At 40.2% G+C, this 17,723-nt stretch overlaps 1 protein-coding gene across 2 annotated transcripts; it reads left to right on the top strand.

The window, feature by feature from the left end:
• The first annotated feature begins 2,388 nt into the window (after nucleotides 1-2,388).
• On the top strand, nucleotides 2,389-15,254 carry MAPK1IP1L (mitogen-activated protein kinase 1 interacting protein 1 like). 2 transcript variants are annotated; one of them, XM_086320595.1, is made up of 4 exons: nucleotides 2,389-2,534; nucleotides 8,542-8,563; nucleotides 9,254-9,946; nucleotides 10,911-15,254. In XM_086320595.1, exons 2-4 carry the CDS (start codon nucleotides 8,546-8,548, stop codon nucleotides 10,920-10,922), a joined length of 723 nt encoding a protein of 240 aa, XP_086176721.1. In that variant the 5' UTR covers nucleotides 2,389-2,534; nucleotides 8,542-8,545; the 3' UTR covers nucleotides 10,923-15,254. The 2 variants fall into 2 exon arrangements, with proteins under 2 accessions (XP_086176721.1, XP_086176722.1); XM_086320596.1 differs by lacking the exon at nucleotides 8,542-8,563.
• Nucleotides 15,255-17,723: the final 2,469 nt, after the last annotated feature.

The raw sequence follows: 17,723 nt of genomic DNA, 5'->3' as shown, positions 1-17,723 counted from the left end.
GTAAAAGAAATTGAAGGAAGCACTGGGTAGGGTGGGCAGTGCAGTTCTGAAAAGGCCAGGCTGCGGATTTAGTTCCCAACAGGTTGCCTGTTGGAGCCGACATGGGACAGGAATGGGCTAATTTGATAATTCCCACTGTGCTCAGTTATTGACTGGAAATATGGGAAAAGCTGAAGGCTGTTGGTCACTCATGATCAGGACACACATGATCAGGACTAGAGTGAGGCACTTAAATGTGGGCATAAATTTTTTTGACCATAAACCCAGTAATGAAAATAACTTTTGGGTGACTTTAAAATTCAGGATTAATGCACAATGACCCCTGCTGCTGCTAAGTCGCTTCAGTCGTGTCCAACTCTGTGCGACCCCAGAGACGGCAGCCCACCAGGCTCCCCTGTCCCTGGGATCCTCCAGGCAATAACACTGGAGTGGGTTGCCATTTCCTTCTCCAGTGCATGAAAGTGAAAGTGAAGTCGCTCAGTGTCCGACTCCTAGTGACCCTATGGACTGCAGCCCACCAGGCTCCTCCACCCATGGGATTTTCCAGGCAAGAGTATTGGAGTGGGGTGCCACCGCCTTCTCCGACAATGACGCCTATGATAAGCAAAACATCAAAAACATTTTAGCACTATTTTGCTGACTTACGGTTCCTTCTGAATTCCTATGACTCCGCAGGGCACTGCTGAGTCGCAGCCTTCTATGAGGATAAAGTAGGTCACACTAGTATCCTTTTCCATAGACCACTGCCCCTATCCAAAGATGTGTCTTCCCCAGGCTTCAGTTCAGTTCAGTCACTCAGTCATGTCTGACTGGGACCCCATGGACTACAGCATGCCAGGCCTCCCTGCCCATCACCATCTCCTGGAGTTTACCCAAACTCATGTCCATTGAGTTGGTGATGACATCCAACCATCCATCTTCTGTCGTCCCCTTCTCCTCCTGCCCTCAATCTTTCCCAGCATCAGGATCTTTTCAAATGAGTCAGCTCTTCACATCAGGTGGCCAAAGTATTAGCGTTTCAGCTTCAACATCAGTCCTTCCAGTGAACACCCAGGACTGATTTCCTTTAGAATTGACTGGTTTGATCTCCTTACTCTTGAGTCTCCAAGGGACTCTCAAGAATCTTCTCCAACACCACAGTTCAAAAGCATCAATTCTGCGCTCAGCTTTCTTTACAGTCCAACTCTCACATCCATATATGACTACTGGAAAAACCATAGTCTTGACTAGACAGACCTTTGTTGGCAAAGTAATGTCTCTGCTTTTTAATATGCTGTCTAGGTTGGTCATAACTTTGCTTCCAAGGAGTAAGCATCTTTTAATTTCATGGCTGCAGTCACCATCTACAGTGATTTTGGAGCCAAAAAAAAAAAAGACATCTGCCACTGTTTCCCCATCTATTTGCCATGAAGTGATGGGACCAGATGCCATGATCTTAGTTTTCTGAACGTTGAGCTTTAGGCCAAATTTTTCACTCTCCTCTTTCCCTTTCCCCAGGCTTAGGTATTATTTGAAGATTCTCTATCACTCATTTTTCAGTATGGGAATTACGTGTGCTGTGGAATAAACCCAGAAAAGTCTTCGTTTAAGAAGCTAATAGTAAAACGTCCACCCAGCAATCCACTAACAGCAAGTGAAAATAAAATCTAAGAATACTGCATACGTCTTAATTTTTACACTAAAACATATGTACGTGTTATATATGTATATTTTGCACAACACGTAATTATGACATCTTCATTGTTAGCTAGCACATTCCCTGACCGCTGCGGTCATGTGTCAATCACCTTTGAGGTCTGTCACAGAGTAGGTAGGTAAAGGTTCAAAACTGAACTACGGGGAGAAAAAAATATTGATTAGAAAAAACCTGCAAAGATATCCATTCCTTTTGTTAATATCAATTTGTCAAGCCATTTGCAAATGTCTTCACTTTTCTGCACTGTTGCTTTCAGTTCAGTTCAGTCGCTCAGTAGTGTCCGACTCTTTGCGACCACTGTTGCTTTAGCTCTCCACAATTTTGGCCAACGGATCCGTGCCCCGGGTTAGAAGGCATTCACACCTAGCCAGCTTCGAGGCCTAACTCTAAATACCCCAAGTATAGGGAATCCAGAACTTGCTTTCAAGCCTCTCCAGGAGACAATTTCCGCCAGGCTGCCAGAACGCAACCCGCCACTGGTGTTTCCTCTAAACTGCTCAGAACTCCGGGAAACCAGGGAGCTTTCCTTCCCCCCACTGAGAGAAAAACAGCCGAGCAGTCGTGGACGGGCTGGCCGCAGTGCCACCGGGGCCCTGAGGAGGGCGCGCGCGGCCGGGCCCCGCCGACCAGTGGGGAGGCGGAGCCGGGTGGGGGCAGCGCGTTCCGAGCACGGCGCTTCCTGTTCCGGCGCCAGGAGGAGCCGCGCGCTGCTGGTGCTGCTGCCGCCTCCGTCTCCGTCTCCGCTGCCGTCGGTCGGGCTACGCTCGGTTCTTAAGCACCCAGTTCTCTCGGACCCATCGCCGCTTCTAGATCTTGCTGCGAGTTCGGATCTTGCCGGGTGAGGCTGCCTCGGCGCTAGGGGGTCATGGAGGAGAGCGAGGGAGCCCGCCCAAGCGGGACGCGGGGACAGTAACAGAGGTGCCTCAGATGCCTCTTTGGTGGGGCGGGGGCTAAGAGCGTCTCCCCGTGGTTTTCCTCCCGGCTGTGGGCAGTCCGCCCGCTAGCCCCTCAAGGAGAAGGCGTCGGGGGCGGGTGACGTCGTACCGATGGATTTCTCGGCGGGTGACGTCAGGCCTGGCTCGGGGGGCGGGGCGGGGAGCGGGCCTGGCCCCTCCCCCACCCTTTCCCGGGCGGGCGCGACCCGCTCGGAGGCCGGTTCGCTCCGGTTAATCCCGGACTCCTTTTGTTCGCTGGGCTCTGAAGGGCTGCCCGCCTTGCGCCCCTTGGCCCCGACTCCCTCCCCCACTCATTAATTGCTAATGAAAGGGAGAGGAAGGCTGAAAGAGTCTTGTAGGAGTCTTTGGTGCTAGTTTAAGATTATTCGCAATATGAGGTTTTGCTCATCATTTTTTTTTTTTTTTGGTCGTCATTTTCTAGAGGAGTTCCTAGCAGATACTTAGATTAATATCCATGACAAACTGAGAAGTGTTGAGTTCTGTAATGCTCCCTTATTTTAGGATTTAGGAGCGCCTGGTGGCTTTGGACCGTTTTCTTCTGAAAATCAAGAGTAGTGCTTCTAATAAATGGGGATTGTAATGTTGAAGCATGGAAGCATACTCATCTGACAGAAGAAGAAAAAAATTTTTATAGGGTTGTTACTGAAGAAATACACGCTCGTACACTTGATGGCTGTGAGTTTGTTTTGAAAAAGAACCCTCCATTAAAGACGAAGGTACCCTTCAGAAATCTTTCAGAAGTTCTTTGTTCTGGAATAGTGTTCTTTGGGCAGGAGGAATAGACATTTTTCTCAATACTGGTGTCTCTGAACTTTCTATTCAAAGCTAGTTTGTTTCAGAAACTTGAGTTGTGTGTACTGGAATGTCCCTTTTCCTTTCTCCACGAGGAACAGAGACCCAGAGACAGCCCCTTAACTGAAATCCTTGGGACCAGTGTGTTTTGGAATTCAGAAATCTTAAAAATTTTATCTTTAGATTTTAGAAAGCCGATAAGGTGCAAAGACGAGAGATCACACCAGCGGAGTCGGGGCACCGTCCCCAATCCAGCATTAATATTTGTGCAGCGATGAAAAGTCGCTCAGTCGTGTCCGACTCTTTGCGACCCCATGGACTGTAGCCTACCAGGCTCCTCTGTCCAGGATTTTCCAGGCAATAGTACTGGAGTGGGTTGCCATTTCCTTCTCCAGGGGATCTTCCCGACCCAGGGATCGAACCCAGCTCTCCCACTTTGTAAACAGACGCTTTACCGTCTGAGCCACCAGGGAAGTCCACCAAGTATGTCAAACTTGCGAACACTTTCATTTCTAGAGGTTTCTGAATTGAGAACTGCAGGTAAAAGTTTACGAACCTATCATAGCAATTTGTAAAAGCTGACATCTATTGAGTTTTTGCTACCTGCCAAACAGTGACCAGGAGATTTATTGTGTAAGTCTCACAGCAAATCTGTGAGGTGGCTACTACTGTCAACTTTCACCTCTGGGGTTTGCACAGCTTGGCTTGTCCAGAGCCCACCAGTGAACTGCAGCATTACCTGGTTTGAAATACTTACAGTGTGCATGCCTTTATTTTTTAATGCTTTTTTAACTGAAGGATAATTGCTTTACAATATTGAGTTGGTTTTTGCCGTACATCAGCCTGTACTAGTCATAGGTATACACATATGTCCCCTCCTTGAACTTCCCTCCGACCCCCCTCCCCAGGCTTGCACTGTTTTAACTATATACAGTATGCCCGTACACCGAGGAAGAGAAGGTGGTATGTTTATTTTCTAGGCACTTGATTTACCAGTCCCATTTAGTTCTGACCTTAAGGGCCCATTATTATAGTTGAAGTAACAGATTGAGGTGTGCTGTCTCTGAGATGGTCAAACTTTGGTCTAGAGACTCTCTGGGTGAAGCTTTCGTATTCCTCCCCTTTCTTCATTGCAGCCAATCTGAACTGCTTATACATCCCCCAGATCTCTTGCCCGCCCCCGCCCCAGCTTTTAAAGAAACTGCTCCTTTCCCTAGGATCTACCCCAGGTCTTTTTGTTCTCCCACACTGCAAAGACAGGACTCCTCAGGATTCCTCCTTTGATACCTTTAGGAGCTCTTCAAGGTGTTCCCATAGTGCCCTGCACTTGCCCCAGGTAGCCTACTGTTTAAATGGTAGTTCTCCACCAGACTGTGAACTGCTGTTAAGTGTTTATTCCATGTAAGACTATTCATTTCCCCAAGGCCCAGTGCAGTACCAGGCACTTAGGTTCCAAAAAGTATGAGTGTAGAAAACAGGACTGACAGGAGCTTGTTGAAAAGTTATTTTTTTTAATTACATATTTTTAAGTAATTTAAAATGTTCAAAAACATGCAGATCCCAATTTCTTGAGTTGTCCAAATGTAAAACAGTGTTATCTAATAAATGCCAATACTAGAAACTATCACATAAAAATGTTCATTCAAAATTTATATTTTCGGTACAATGTATTACCAGTATCCTCTCCCCATACTAAACAAGTCAATGCAAAAATCCTGATTTCGCTTGCTGCTGGTACTGCTGCTAAGTCGCTTCAGTTGTGCCCGACTCTGTGTGACCACATAGAGGGCAGCCCACCAGGCTCCCCCGTCCCTGGGATTCTCCAGGCAAGAACACTGGAGTGGGGTGCCATTACCTTCTCTGTGATTTCACTTAGTGACTCTTAATAAATATCTTGTTTATAACTGTAGATTTTTAGATATTTTACTTATCTGTGAAGTAGTCAGGAATTGTAACTGTTTTGTTGATGAGAAAAATGGTCTCTGGCTAAACACTGTCTTTGTCAAAAGATTCAGACAAAAAATTTGGTGTCTGGGTTTCCTAACTGTGTAGTCCCATACTGTTTTTGACTCCTACAGTTTGATGGCCTTTTGAAATATTCCTTGTCCAATACCAGTAATTTATGGGGTTCAACTTTTTAAAACTCCCCCGTGATTGAATTACTATCTTTATTCTAAAGGCCATAGGTGTTACAGAAATGTTTTATGTTTCTAATGCTAGTTGAAAGAAATTATGTACTCCTCTGTTTTAAAATTGCTCTTCAGAAATACAATGAAAAATTAAAAAAAAAATTTTACACATGATGTGTATTGCCATAAAGAGTTAATGGAAACTTTTGGAAGTGATAGCTTTAGATTTTTCCAAAATGAAAAAGTCTTCCTTGATTATAAACTTTTTTTTTGTAGTTCAAGATCACATTGGACTCATTTTAATTAGCATAATCCATGTGTTTTGGAGGGTTTTGTTTTTTTTTTCCCCTCTGGAAAATCTAGGGTTTGGGGGGATTTCCTGGCAATCCAATGGTTGGTTGGTTGTTTTTTTTTTGCAAGTATACTCGATGTCCATTCTATTGGATTGTATTCTAGATTGGAGTACTGATGTCCAGCTCTATTTTTTTAACCATTTTATGGTGAAAGTATTCCCCAAATAGTAAATTGGAATGTTTCCAATTAATATGAATACTGTTTGGGCATGGAAAACAAGTTGCTTTACAGTGCAATGCTGTAAAACAGGAAGTGACCTCTATTTCTAATCCCTTTGGTCAAGGCTTTATTATTTCCTCTGTCTTCCAGGATTTGATGTTGAATTTAAACTTTTGAAAGCCAGAGTTAGATTTTAATGTCATGCTATGATTAAATAACCACAGTTTTTCAAAAACTAAGAAGGAAATGAGTAATTGTAAAAACCTGAAATGTAAGACCAGGTGAAATTGAATGGGTTGCTTAATTAGGTTTTTTGCTCCAGAATTAATGTGAACTTTGATACAGAACCACTTTCTGTTTCGAAATGGCTCACCCTGTGTGAAAAGAATGTTAGTCTTAGGTAGGCTTGAAACTTGTGCATTGATAAACTTTTTTTCATGTGTTTGTCCTAAGAATCTACTATTGTGTGATGTTACTTTTTAGTATAAAACCTTAACATGGAAATAAATGGATAAATATATTTGCTATACATTCATGATGTGTTTTTTAATCTTATGAATTTAAGAACAAGGTTATAGCTGCTGTGACTGCAGGCTTCCTGTTCATTTTCTTTATCATTCCGCATAATAACCATACCACACGAACTAAAACTCTGTAAATGGCTCAATATTGTGTATTGGTGGGGCAGAGAGAAAAACTGTGAGATCAAATCATTAGATGCCAAAAAAATCTGAAGAAATTCAGTGGTTTTTTTTTTAAGCTAGCAAAAAAAAAAAAGGGACCAAATCTAGCAAAAATAGGCATAAATAGAAACTTTCCTTACTGTAATTTTTTAAAATCTCAAAACTAAAAATGAGAATCATATTTAAACATTATAAGCATTACCAGGAGAGTTGGGAAGACTACTGTGTTCACACTATCTTATTTAACATTTCATTGTTTAAATTCTAGCTTATGCAAAAGAGAAAAAGGGTATAAACATTGCAAAAAGATGGTAAAATTATTTTTCGCTAATGGCATAATTCTTTATCTGCAGATTCCAGAGAATCAACTGAGAGACTTTCAGAAATAATTCAGTAATGTCACTGCTTACAAAAGTAATTCACTAAAATTTAAAAGGCTTTTCCCGTATATGAACAACCAACCAATTAGAAAACATAATGGAAGACCCAATTTACAACCATGAAAAAAAGTTTACCATTTAGAAATCTAACTCAGAAAAAATGTATAGGAGTCTTGATTTTTAAAAACTATTGAGTGATAATAAATGACAGTGATGGGAACCAGGATGATATACCTTGTTTCTCAAATAATATTTTTATATTTTAAATATTATCAAATGTCCCCTACATCTGTAAATTTAATTATGTTTTCTCATTGTGCTGTTGGGATTTTTTGTTTGTTTCACAAAGTGACTTAGAAAAAATAAGCATGACAATAGTCAGGAAAACCTGAAAAAATAGTAATAGTAGGTCATAAAATTTGTTTAAAAGTATAAAGCTGCCCTAATAAGATGGAATGTTATACTGTGGATCCGTAGAATAATGTTCACAGGACCTTTGGGAAATGCTGGAGGCTCTGTGGCCTGGTGGTTTTGGAATCAGTCTATACCTGGGTTTGAATCTCAGTGTTTGTCACTAGCTCTGTGACTTGAAACAAGTGAACTTGCTAAGCTTCCTTTTCTCAGCTGTAAACTGGGAGTGGTAATAGAATCTGCATCTATTTGTGAGATTATGCACCTGAAGCACTTAGCATGGTAGATAGATTTTTCAGTGTTTGTTATCAATAGCGGCTGTAGAATGTGTTAAAGGTGGCTTGTTGGGTCAGTTAAGAAAAGACAGATTGCTCAGTAATTATTGTTTGAAAGAAAAACAGAAGATTTTTAAACAAGTTAAACTATATAAATACTATTAGAAAGCGTAGATGAATTTTTTTGTGTCATCTAATACCCTTAATGTCTTACAAAGCATTAAAAAAAAAGATGTACTATTAATTAGTAAAATGATCAAATGCAAAAAAAGTACATACTGTATTATTCTGATTATATGAAATCAAGGAACAAGTGAAAACTAAAAAAGTGATTGCTTTTTTAGGAATTAATTGGGAAATAGCATGAGTAAATTTTATGGAGTAAGGGAAATGTTGTGTATTTTGGATGGTTACAGGGGCATATACAGCTGTCAGAGCTTGTTGACCTGAGCACTAATCTGGGCATTTCATTGAAAGTTAATTATACTGGAGTTATAAAAATTGAGGAAAGTGGTCCAAGCATATTTACAGAAAAAGAAGTCTAAATGGGGTATTAAATTTAAATAATGCTCTACTTTCCACTTAATTAATAATCAGATGTAAGTTAAAACAAGATGCCAATCTTTAACCTGTCATTGAAAATGACGTATAAAACTGGTTTTGAAATATTCCTTCTTTTTTTGTTTTGTTTTGGTTTTGTTTTTAGGAAAATGTCTGATGAATTTTCGGTAAGTTGATGCATTTATTCTTCATAAGTTTTTCAACTCTTAGAAAAAAAGACATGGTCCTAACTGTGGGCCCTAAGTCTTCCAATTTAAAAGAAATGCTTTTTGTGATTCTTCATTTTTTTTTCTTTTTTTTTTTTTAGCATGTGATTTTGATGGATGATTTGTCTTTATTTAGCTATAATATTCGAAAATGCATTCTGTAGTATTTATTTCTTTATGAATCTTTAAGTATAATTTTTTAAAGGCTTACTTCTGTTTTCTTTTAACCTGATAGTGTTAATTATAGCCAACATTTATTGATAATTATATACCAGGCACTGTGTTAAGTGCATGGAGTAAGTTATCTCATTTAGGCCTCAGGTTAACCCTAAACTGTTGTTTTGAAAATGAGGAAACCAAGGCTCAGAGAGGTTATGTCACTCGTTTGAGGAAAAGCCAGGATTCAGTTCACACTGTGTTGATCAGTTGTATTTAGAAAACTTGACCTTCTCTGAGGAATTTGCATTGTAAAGCTGATATTCAAGGAAACTCCTAAATTTTGTATTAAATGAGGTGGTTTATAAATGGAACAGCTTGGCTTTTGAAGAATTCCTGACCTTATAGCTTACCATCCTTCATGGGTTGATAATCATGTATGGCATTGCTTGTCCCTGAATAAGATCAATAAGACATGCTTGTTTTGTATTCCAGTTGGCAGATGCGCTACCTGAAAACTCCCCTGCCAAAACCTCTGCTGTGAGCAATACAAAACCCGGCCAACCTCCTCAAGGCTGGCCAGGTTCCAACCCCTGGAATAACCCAAGTGCTCCACCTGCTGTGCCATCTGGACTCCCGCCAAGTGCAACACCCTCCCCCGTGCCTTTTGGACCAACGCCAACAGGGATGTACCCCTCCGTGCCTCCCACCGGACCGCCTCCAGGACCCCCGGCTCCCTTTCCTCCTTCTGGACCCTCATGCCCCCCACCTGGGGGTCCTTATCCAGGCCCTGGCCCCACTGGGCCATATCCTACACCAAATATGCCCTTTCCTGAGCTTCCAAGACCATATGGTGCACCCACAGATCCAGCTGCAGCTGGTCCTTTAGGTCCATGGGGATCCATGTCTTCGGGACCCTGGGCACCAGGAATGGGAGGGCAGTATCCCACCCCCAATATGCCATATCCATCTCCAGGGCCATACCCCGCTCCTCCTCCTCCCCAGGCACCAGGGGCGGCCCCACCTGTTCCTTGGGGCACCGTGCCACCAGGAGCCTGGGGACCACCAGCGCCATATCCTGCCCCTGCAGGATCATATCCCACACCAGGACTCTATCCCACTCCCAATAATCCTTTTCAAGTGCCTTCAGGACCTTCTGGTGCTCCACCGATGCCTGGTGGCCCCCATGTGAGTGTTTAATTTGTTATTAACATGCAGTAATAGTCCCATGAGCTGAAAAACTGTCTCCAGTTTTGGATGGACAATTAGAAAGCTATTAAACCTTTTTTTAAGGGGTGTTATATAAAATAAGTCAATTTCAAGCTTCAGACAAATTTAGATAAAGCATTTAAAAGCATGAAAGCATAGGTATTCCTGGTATTAAAAATACAGAAATTCCTCAGATATCCCTCAAATAATTTGTAATGTAGTAAGTGGTATCCTCAACAGCATCCTTGAAGTAAACTGAGAGATGTGTTTCATTGGACTTTTTTTTTTTTTTTTTAACTTCTCTCAGTAATGTTTTAATAGCATCAAACCAAAGCACAAAGTTCAATGAAAGTCATCTCTCCCAGTCTGGCTAGATATAGAGGTAGATTTTTAGAGAATCCAGAGCCATGAATGTGTAACGTTGCCCATCTTTCATGCAGCTGTCGTGTTTCTCAGCCAGGGTTATGTTAGATCCTTCACAGTACTGAGCTCAAGGTTATACCACTCTGCTGCATCGCCAGTTATATGTAATGCTGTGTGCTCTGCTGTCAGCCAAGCTGGAGTAGGGTTGACATCTTAGTTGAGGACCCTGTCTTGGGCATATGACCAAGTAGAAAAGCACCTTGTTCCCCTATGAATTGAGCCAAGTCACATTCTCCATAGGGGAAAACAAAATCTGTTTATTCTTAAAAGGACTAATCAGATCTCCAACCAAGTTAATCAGAACCGATCAATCTTAATAAAGTGTCCCTGAAACTTTTCATTAGTGTAACTTTTTGCCATATATATATATATGGTTTTAAATATTTTAGTAAAGTGTATGCCAGAATAAGTGATGATTTGCTGTTTGGATTTATTAAGCAATAAGTTTAAGTCACAGCAAGGAGTTAATAAACTCCGTTTACAAAATCTAGAAGTTTACTTTTTCTTTTTTCTATTGCAGTCTTACCATTAAGTTAACAATGGATGAAGAGATGACGCTTTGCTTTTTGAAGTACATAGATATATGCACGTGAATGCATATCTAAAAATTGCTGTTTCCCTGTTCTTAGAGGGCATTCATGAGAGAACAACTCTTGCACCTCTCAGAAGATGTCTGCCTCTTGTGCTTGGATGTATAGTACATCTGATGGATACAATCAGATAAAAATGGAAATGGAAATCATTCAAATGTGATTTTTATTTGGTTTTTATGGAAAGTTAAAGTAATTACGTATATTGAATAGCTCTTTGCTACAATTTGTTTAAAACAAACTTTTCAATTTGTTTAAATTATGAAACTAAACACTTATATAATCACTTTTTCCCCTAAATAAACACACTTTGAAAACAATCACATTGTCATAATTTAAACAAATGATGCTTCTCAACATCTTGAGCTGTTCTTTCTACAGGATAAATAAACCTGGTCCTTCTGAGGTTATATTTTGGATATACATTTTAAAACTGTTGGTGATTACTGTCAGATGTTGAGTTCATTTTTATCCTTGAGCTTTTAGTAAAAACTTTTCCTTCGTTTTTAGTTCCACTGATATGTTTTATTTTTAGCCAGATGGGTCATACAGCTCTAAAATATGCCCTTTGTGGAAACTTGTTTCTTTTTAATGCAGGCCGACGTGTAAATGTAAATTATATTCTTAGAGAATTGGTGATCTCTTTGTATTGTTTTAGAATAGATTGAACTGTCTATATTGCTTTGGGAAGAGCTCAAGGAGGAAATAATTCTCTCCTTTGTCTGGAACCTCAAATTGGAGGAGACCCTGGGAACTACTTCATAGTAATAAGTAATTTGCATTCCCACAAAACACTCTTCTATGGGGCCCTTCCTGTAGTCCCCTTGCTCCCTGATACTGAAAACTGGCCTACTCTAGGGCTCTATCACAAACACAGAAGTTAGTTTAGAGAACCTCAGTCATACAGACATGACTGCTCTTTGTAGAAGTGTGATCGAAATATGTTAATGTCTTTCAGAGTCTGGTTAAGCTATGTCATTGTGTCTCGCATAGTTTTCCTGGATCTGTTTGTAAAGTGCTTATGGTTAACAGTTCAGTTCTGTATTTGTTGACAGTAAGACTGGTAAATAGGTAGAAGAATGAGTGCCACCCAAAAATTATTCTCTAGCTCTAACACTGAGCATAATCATAAAGTATAGATCTCTACAATTGAGTTTAAAGTAGTGTGACTGTGTTACTTAAAAATAAGTGTTGTTTGTAACCTTCAAAATAGCTTTTTGGCACCTTATCTTTAAATCATATTTTTAGATTTGGGATAGAACTGACCGTGTTACTTGTCAATAACATTTTGAAATTTTGAATGTATCCATTAGGTTACTAAAATGTATTTGTGACTTTCTTGACCAATATATGAGAGATTTATGCAGGAGCTCTTACTTTTGCTTGGAAAGAAAATATTTGGTGGTTTTATCTCTCTTATAGTTAAAATGTCAAGAATGCCAAATGCTGCCAGTTTAATGGTTTGTTAGCTACCTCCTTTTAAGAAAGCAAGATTGTCAACTTTCTAGAGTAACCAACAGTATTTAGGCCTCCCTTAAGTAAATGATAGAGTCAAGCTTTCAGAATTGAAACTAATTTGTTTAGGTATTTTCAGACTGGGGAATGTTAGCTTTTTCATAGTGGCACAGTCTTTTTCTTTCACTTCTTTGCAGGGACAAGTGGCAGCTATCTACAGTACTCTCGAAATCTGTTCTAGCCTTCAATTTGTAAGGCAGTAGCCTTAGAAGGTATCATAGCTTAAATTATCAGTGAATATCATAATAGTAGCTAATTTTGGAAGGATGATAGGAAAAGTGAGATGGCAACAAAGATCTCTCTCCTTTTGGTTATTTTCGTTGTCCTACCTTGGGATAAGTTGACAGCTCTGGCTTTAGATAAAATATTTAACACTAGAGAGGATAATGTTTGACTACAAGAAGAAGAGGTAGCAAGTTTGGGAATCTAATCGTGGAATCTCTTTATTATTATGAGAGAAAATCTTATGCTAAAGGATTTGAAGGGCCATGAATACAAGATTTGGAACTACTACCCCTTACATTAACTGCTGCGACCCACACTGCCCAGCATGCCGTAGATGATACTGCCATTTTAAAACTGGCTTTTCAAGGGTTTTCCAACTGATACTTGGGGAAATTTTTTTAATGAATCAGAATCGAAGGAAATAGAATTTCTCCACTTGGGGGAGGGACATCTCAATTCTTAAGGGTATTCTGGGCCAGCAGGTATTTTTAGGTTCAGGGTGGAGTTAAGAAAAGCAGAAGTTGTTTCAAGGGTGACATGGAAGAAAGCATCTAAGAAGGTTTTTTGTCTTTACTAGGGAATGTTGCTTTTAAAACAAACTATGCTAGGCCAAGATTGGTTTGTGGAACAGGCTGCTTGTTAGAAAGTATGTCTGGCCTTAAGGGAGTATGCAGTAAATATACTGGCATTTGGACTTTCAGAGCAGAAATTTTAAGATAAATTTGATGGAGATAGTTGAGATGTGTTGAGGAATAGTATGTCTGGAGTTAGGATCTTAGGTTTTGAAATTGTTGAGCCTAAAGGTGACAGAAATTCAAAATCAGACCTTGGGTCCTCACTCATACACACAGTCCTCAAAAATCAAGGCTCCTTAAAGAAGTGCTTACAATGCCTTGGCTTGTCTTACTAGACTCTGCCTAATGCTTTTGAAGATGGCTGTTTACAGCTCTGACTGCATAGCCCTGTTTTCTATAAAATAATATATTGATTATTCAGGAATAAGTGCATTTTTTAATTACTAAAGGGCCTCCTTCCTTTGTTAGTTTTACTGCTTACTGTTTTCAGTAGAGAATAATAAGGGTGGCTCAGACAGTAATGGACAGATTCGATCCCTGGGTCAGGAAGATCCCCTGGAAAAGGGAATGGCTACCCATTCCATTATTCCTGCCTGGAGAATTCCATGGACAGAGAATAATAAAGGGGCAGAGTAGAAAGGGGGTGGTCTATCACACCGCTACAATGGGATATTGGAATATTTTCTAGGAAACAGGTCGGTTTTGCCCCTGGTATTTTTACCTCACAGTTATTAGTGCTACCTATTGTACTCAGATGTACAGCTTTTGGAACTTCGTGTATATCAACATAGCTCTACTCAAGTTTCAGTTAAAATCCTGTGCCTAGCTTGCAAATCAGTCAGTTGCCTACACTTCTAAGAGATTCGTGCCAGTGTCTTCCTTTCTCACCCTGAATAATCTAGTGCTAGATTTGTAAAATGCCTGGTTTATAAACCTTGGAAATTAAACCTAAGCACAGACCTTCAAGTGTTCAAGTTTTTGAAAAGCATAAGGCTTAATTCAGATGGATCACACTGATCCACTGTACTATGCATAGAAAGTGGTGGGTGGCTTTCAGGGAAGACTATAATTTTATCTTAATAGAGCAATATTTAGTGTTGAGGACAGGCACTGTTCTTTTTAATTTCAGAATTCTGCCAGGTAAAAAATTGCCAATAAAATAATTGGTATTAAAGAAATGGCCATGCAAGCTTCTGGCAATAATAGAAAGCCTCTGAAGACCGCATTCATTCAGCAGACACTTAAATGTCCATAATCCAGGTGCTTTTGTCAAGATGCCAGAGATACGGAGATGAAGAGGATGCCCTTCAGAGGCTAGCCTAGGTAGAGGCAGGCATTACAGGTTCGATGAGTACACCCAGTATTAGTTCCCTGGATAAACATTTTAGTATTCCTGCTGGTGGAAGTTTTGGACTAGCCTTTGGGCATTTAAAGAACAAAGTATGGAATACCTTTCTTTTTTTTTTTTTTTTTTTAAGTAAGAAAATGCTTTTCAAGACTGTAGTGTTTGTTGATGCAACTATTCAAGCACACAAAGTAACGGGATGTTTTGCCTCTTCAGTTTTCCCCTGGATAAAGGCACTTTCACTGCCTGCCACTGATAAGCAGATCCTGATTTGTTGCCATTAAGTAAACTTGACTTCTTATGTGTGCTCTATAAAGGTTTTGTATTTTTTCCTTGATATTGTAATTTTTTTCACTGATTTAATAATGACAAATTTAATGTATGTAATTGTCTATGCATTTTAAGTTAAACTGCCTAAAATGTGATTTGCCACATATACATTTGTTTGTATTATAAACTGTAAGCAATCCGTTGGAGATGTTAGGTTTTATCACCTGCTGCTGTATTTGTAAACAAAGACAAATGTTGCTTTAAGACGTAATTATAATTAGGGATAGTCTATGGATGTGATACTTGATATTTTTTAAGATAAACTTGTTTGCTTTTGTGTATTATACCTGAAAACTTTTTTTTTTAATGTATTTTCATGGTTTCGCAGTTTTTTCACTTATTTTAATCTTTAGGCCCAATTCTGGGCTTCCCAGAAAAGTCCAGAACCTAATTAACTACAAATTTGTTGTCATAAAGAAAGAAAAATAGCCTGAGGGGACACCTGCCCCCCAACCCCCAATGTGACCTGCATTCACGAAGGCTCCGTGGGAACAATGCCTTCTCCACAAACCCATCTTTCAGCAACGCAGTGTCCCTCATGAGGATCTCCTCTCCTCCCTTTAAAGCTGGCCTATTCTTTGTAACCAGGTTATCTGTGCACATGAAATCAGGGAGCCTTCCCTATCTGCCCCTGCTGCCACACACCCCTCCTTTCCTCTACAAAAGATACTGCTGTGCCTGCAGTAAGGGTCACATTGTTAAACTTGGCATATAGTTGCTGTTCTCTGTCCACAGAGGATTTGCTAGCATTTCTTGAAACCGAGTATGAGTGGGGCTATAAATGAGTGAAATAATTTGTAGTATATTCTATTTTTGAAAAGGATTTCTGCTTTTTGCTTTGGACCAAAAAGAAATTTTTTTTTTAAATTTGCATTTGATGTCTTAACTCATATCTCCTAAAAGGACCCACTTAAAGTGGAGCTGTGAAATAGGTAGTGAAATATAAGACCACTCTGGAGCAGGGCTGGGAGGTTTTCCCATCATGAAATGAAATTCCTTTGGCAAACACGTTCTTGCCTGGATATCTGACACAAGCAGTTTCTTTTTTTTATCACCATGTTAAAAGTTAGCACTAGTCCCTTTGCAACAGATCTCTAAAGTAAAGTAGAATCCTAACTATTAATATAAGCACACTTTAGACAAGGCAGTGCAATAGAATTCTAATACCGGAAGAGAATTTGGTCCTCCTCCTGGAGTTTGTTCCTACAGCATCTGAAGATTATTCTCATGGGGGCAGGTTTTTGTGTTAATTCTCTGGGATTCCAGGAATGAAGACACAAAGCAGGTTCAGCTTAGTTCCTCTCTGCTTTCCCTAAAGCAGCTCCACAATTCCACTATAGGTCAGTTTGGGCTGCTGTAACAAAGGATCATAGACTGGATGGCTCAAACGAGAAATTCTTAGGGTTCTGGAGATTAGGAAGTCCGTGATCAAGATGCCCGCTAATTCGGTTACTCGATGGGAGCCTCTTCCTGGCCGGCAGCTCCTCACTGTTTGCTCCCACATAGAGAAGAAAGCTCTCAGTTGTCTCTTAAATGGATACTAATCCCACTTTAAGTAAAGGTCCCATCTCTATAAACCATTACATTGCAATTTATGACTTAAACATGGATTAGGGGGAATAAGGGGGCACAATTTGGTTCATAACACAGATAAGGTGTTTGAGGGGACAGAAAGTTTGGCTCCTTAAAAATTTTTAAAGCTATTTTAGATGACCACATCTCCTAGTTGAGATTACCTGGGATCAGATTACAGTAGAATCTCCATCTAGATTTCTAAGCTATGCTTAAAGTGTTAGTGTCACACAAGAAAAGCTTTTGCTTTGTAAGACAGATAAAAAGCCTTTTTTAGGAGTAAGAATATCTTTAAAAGAGGTTAAGTAAACCCCAAGGTCTAATTAACATGAGAATGGCATCAAGACTTAAGAGTGTCCACTAGATTATACCTTGCTCATACCCAGTACCAGATACCTTTATATATGCAGTTCCTTGATTATCAGTCTAGACCTCTGCCTTTTTCAGTGGACATCGTGACCTGTTCTTGTCCCCTTAAGACACCACTGAGTAGATTCCAAAGCTGTGGGGAGTTAGGAAGACACTCAACTGGTTAACTTTTTAGATAAAGAGGCCAAACTAAGCTTCATGTATTGTCCTACTTATCCAGTTTCATTTCCTGGGAGCTGATAATGATAGCTCTAATGTACATTTTATATACTTTGGACCACTGAATTCTTAACACCTGGAATTTAAAGTTACAACAAACCTAAAGGTCAGTTTTTAGTTTCGATTTTATAGATAATGAAACTACAGCTAAGAGGTAAAGATCGCCTAACCTGGTATGTTATGGAACTGAGTACAATCAGGTGTAACCAATAGCAGTTTTACTGCTCTGCTGCTGCTGCTGCTAAGTCGCTTCAGTCATGTCCGACTCTGTGCGACCCCAGAGACGGCAGCCCACCAGGCTCACCCGTCCCTGGGATTTTCCAGACAAGAGTACTGGAGTGGGGTGCCATTGCCTTCTCCCTACTCTGCTCTGCTTTGCTTCAAAATGCAGCTTTCCTAAGAACAGCTTCTCCATCTTACATGTGTCTGCCATGGTTGGCTTAGTGCTGTAGCACTGCTTCCAAAATTGTATACCTAGGAAGTCAAATCCATATAACATTGAGTGTTACATAGCAAACCTTTCACATAGGCTTCCCTAGCGGCTCAGTTGGTAAAGAATCTGCCTGCAATGCAGGAGACCTGGGTTTGATCCC

This window comes from Bos grunniens, chromosome 10, assembly GCF_055505025.1.
Source record: "Bos grunniens cultivar Pamir isolate PY7600 chromosome 10, Bosgru_T2T1.0, whole genome shotgun sequence".
NCBI classification, from domain to species: Eukaryota; Metazoa; Chordata; class Mammalia; order Artiodactyla; family Bovidae; genus Bos; species Bos grunniens.
Note: the sequence above shows the minus strand (reverse complement) of the source record. Positions and strands in the feature narration are given on the sequence as shown.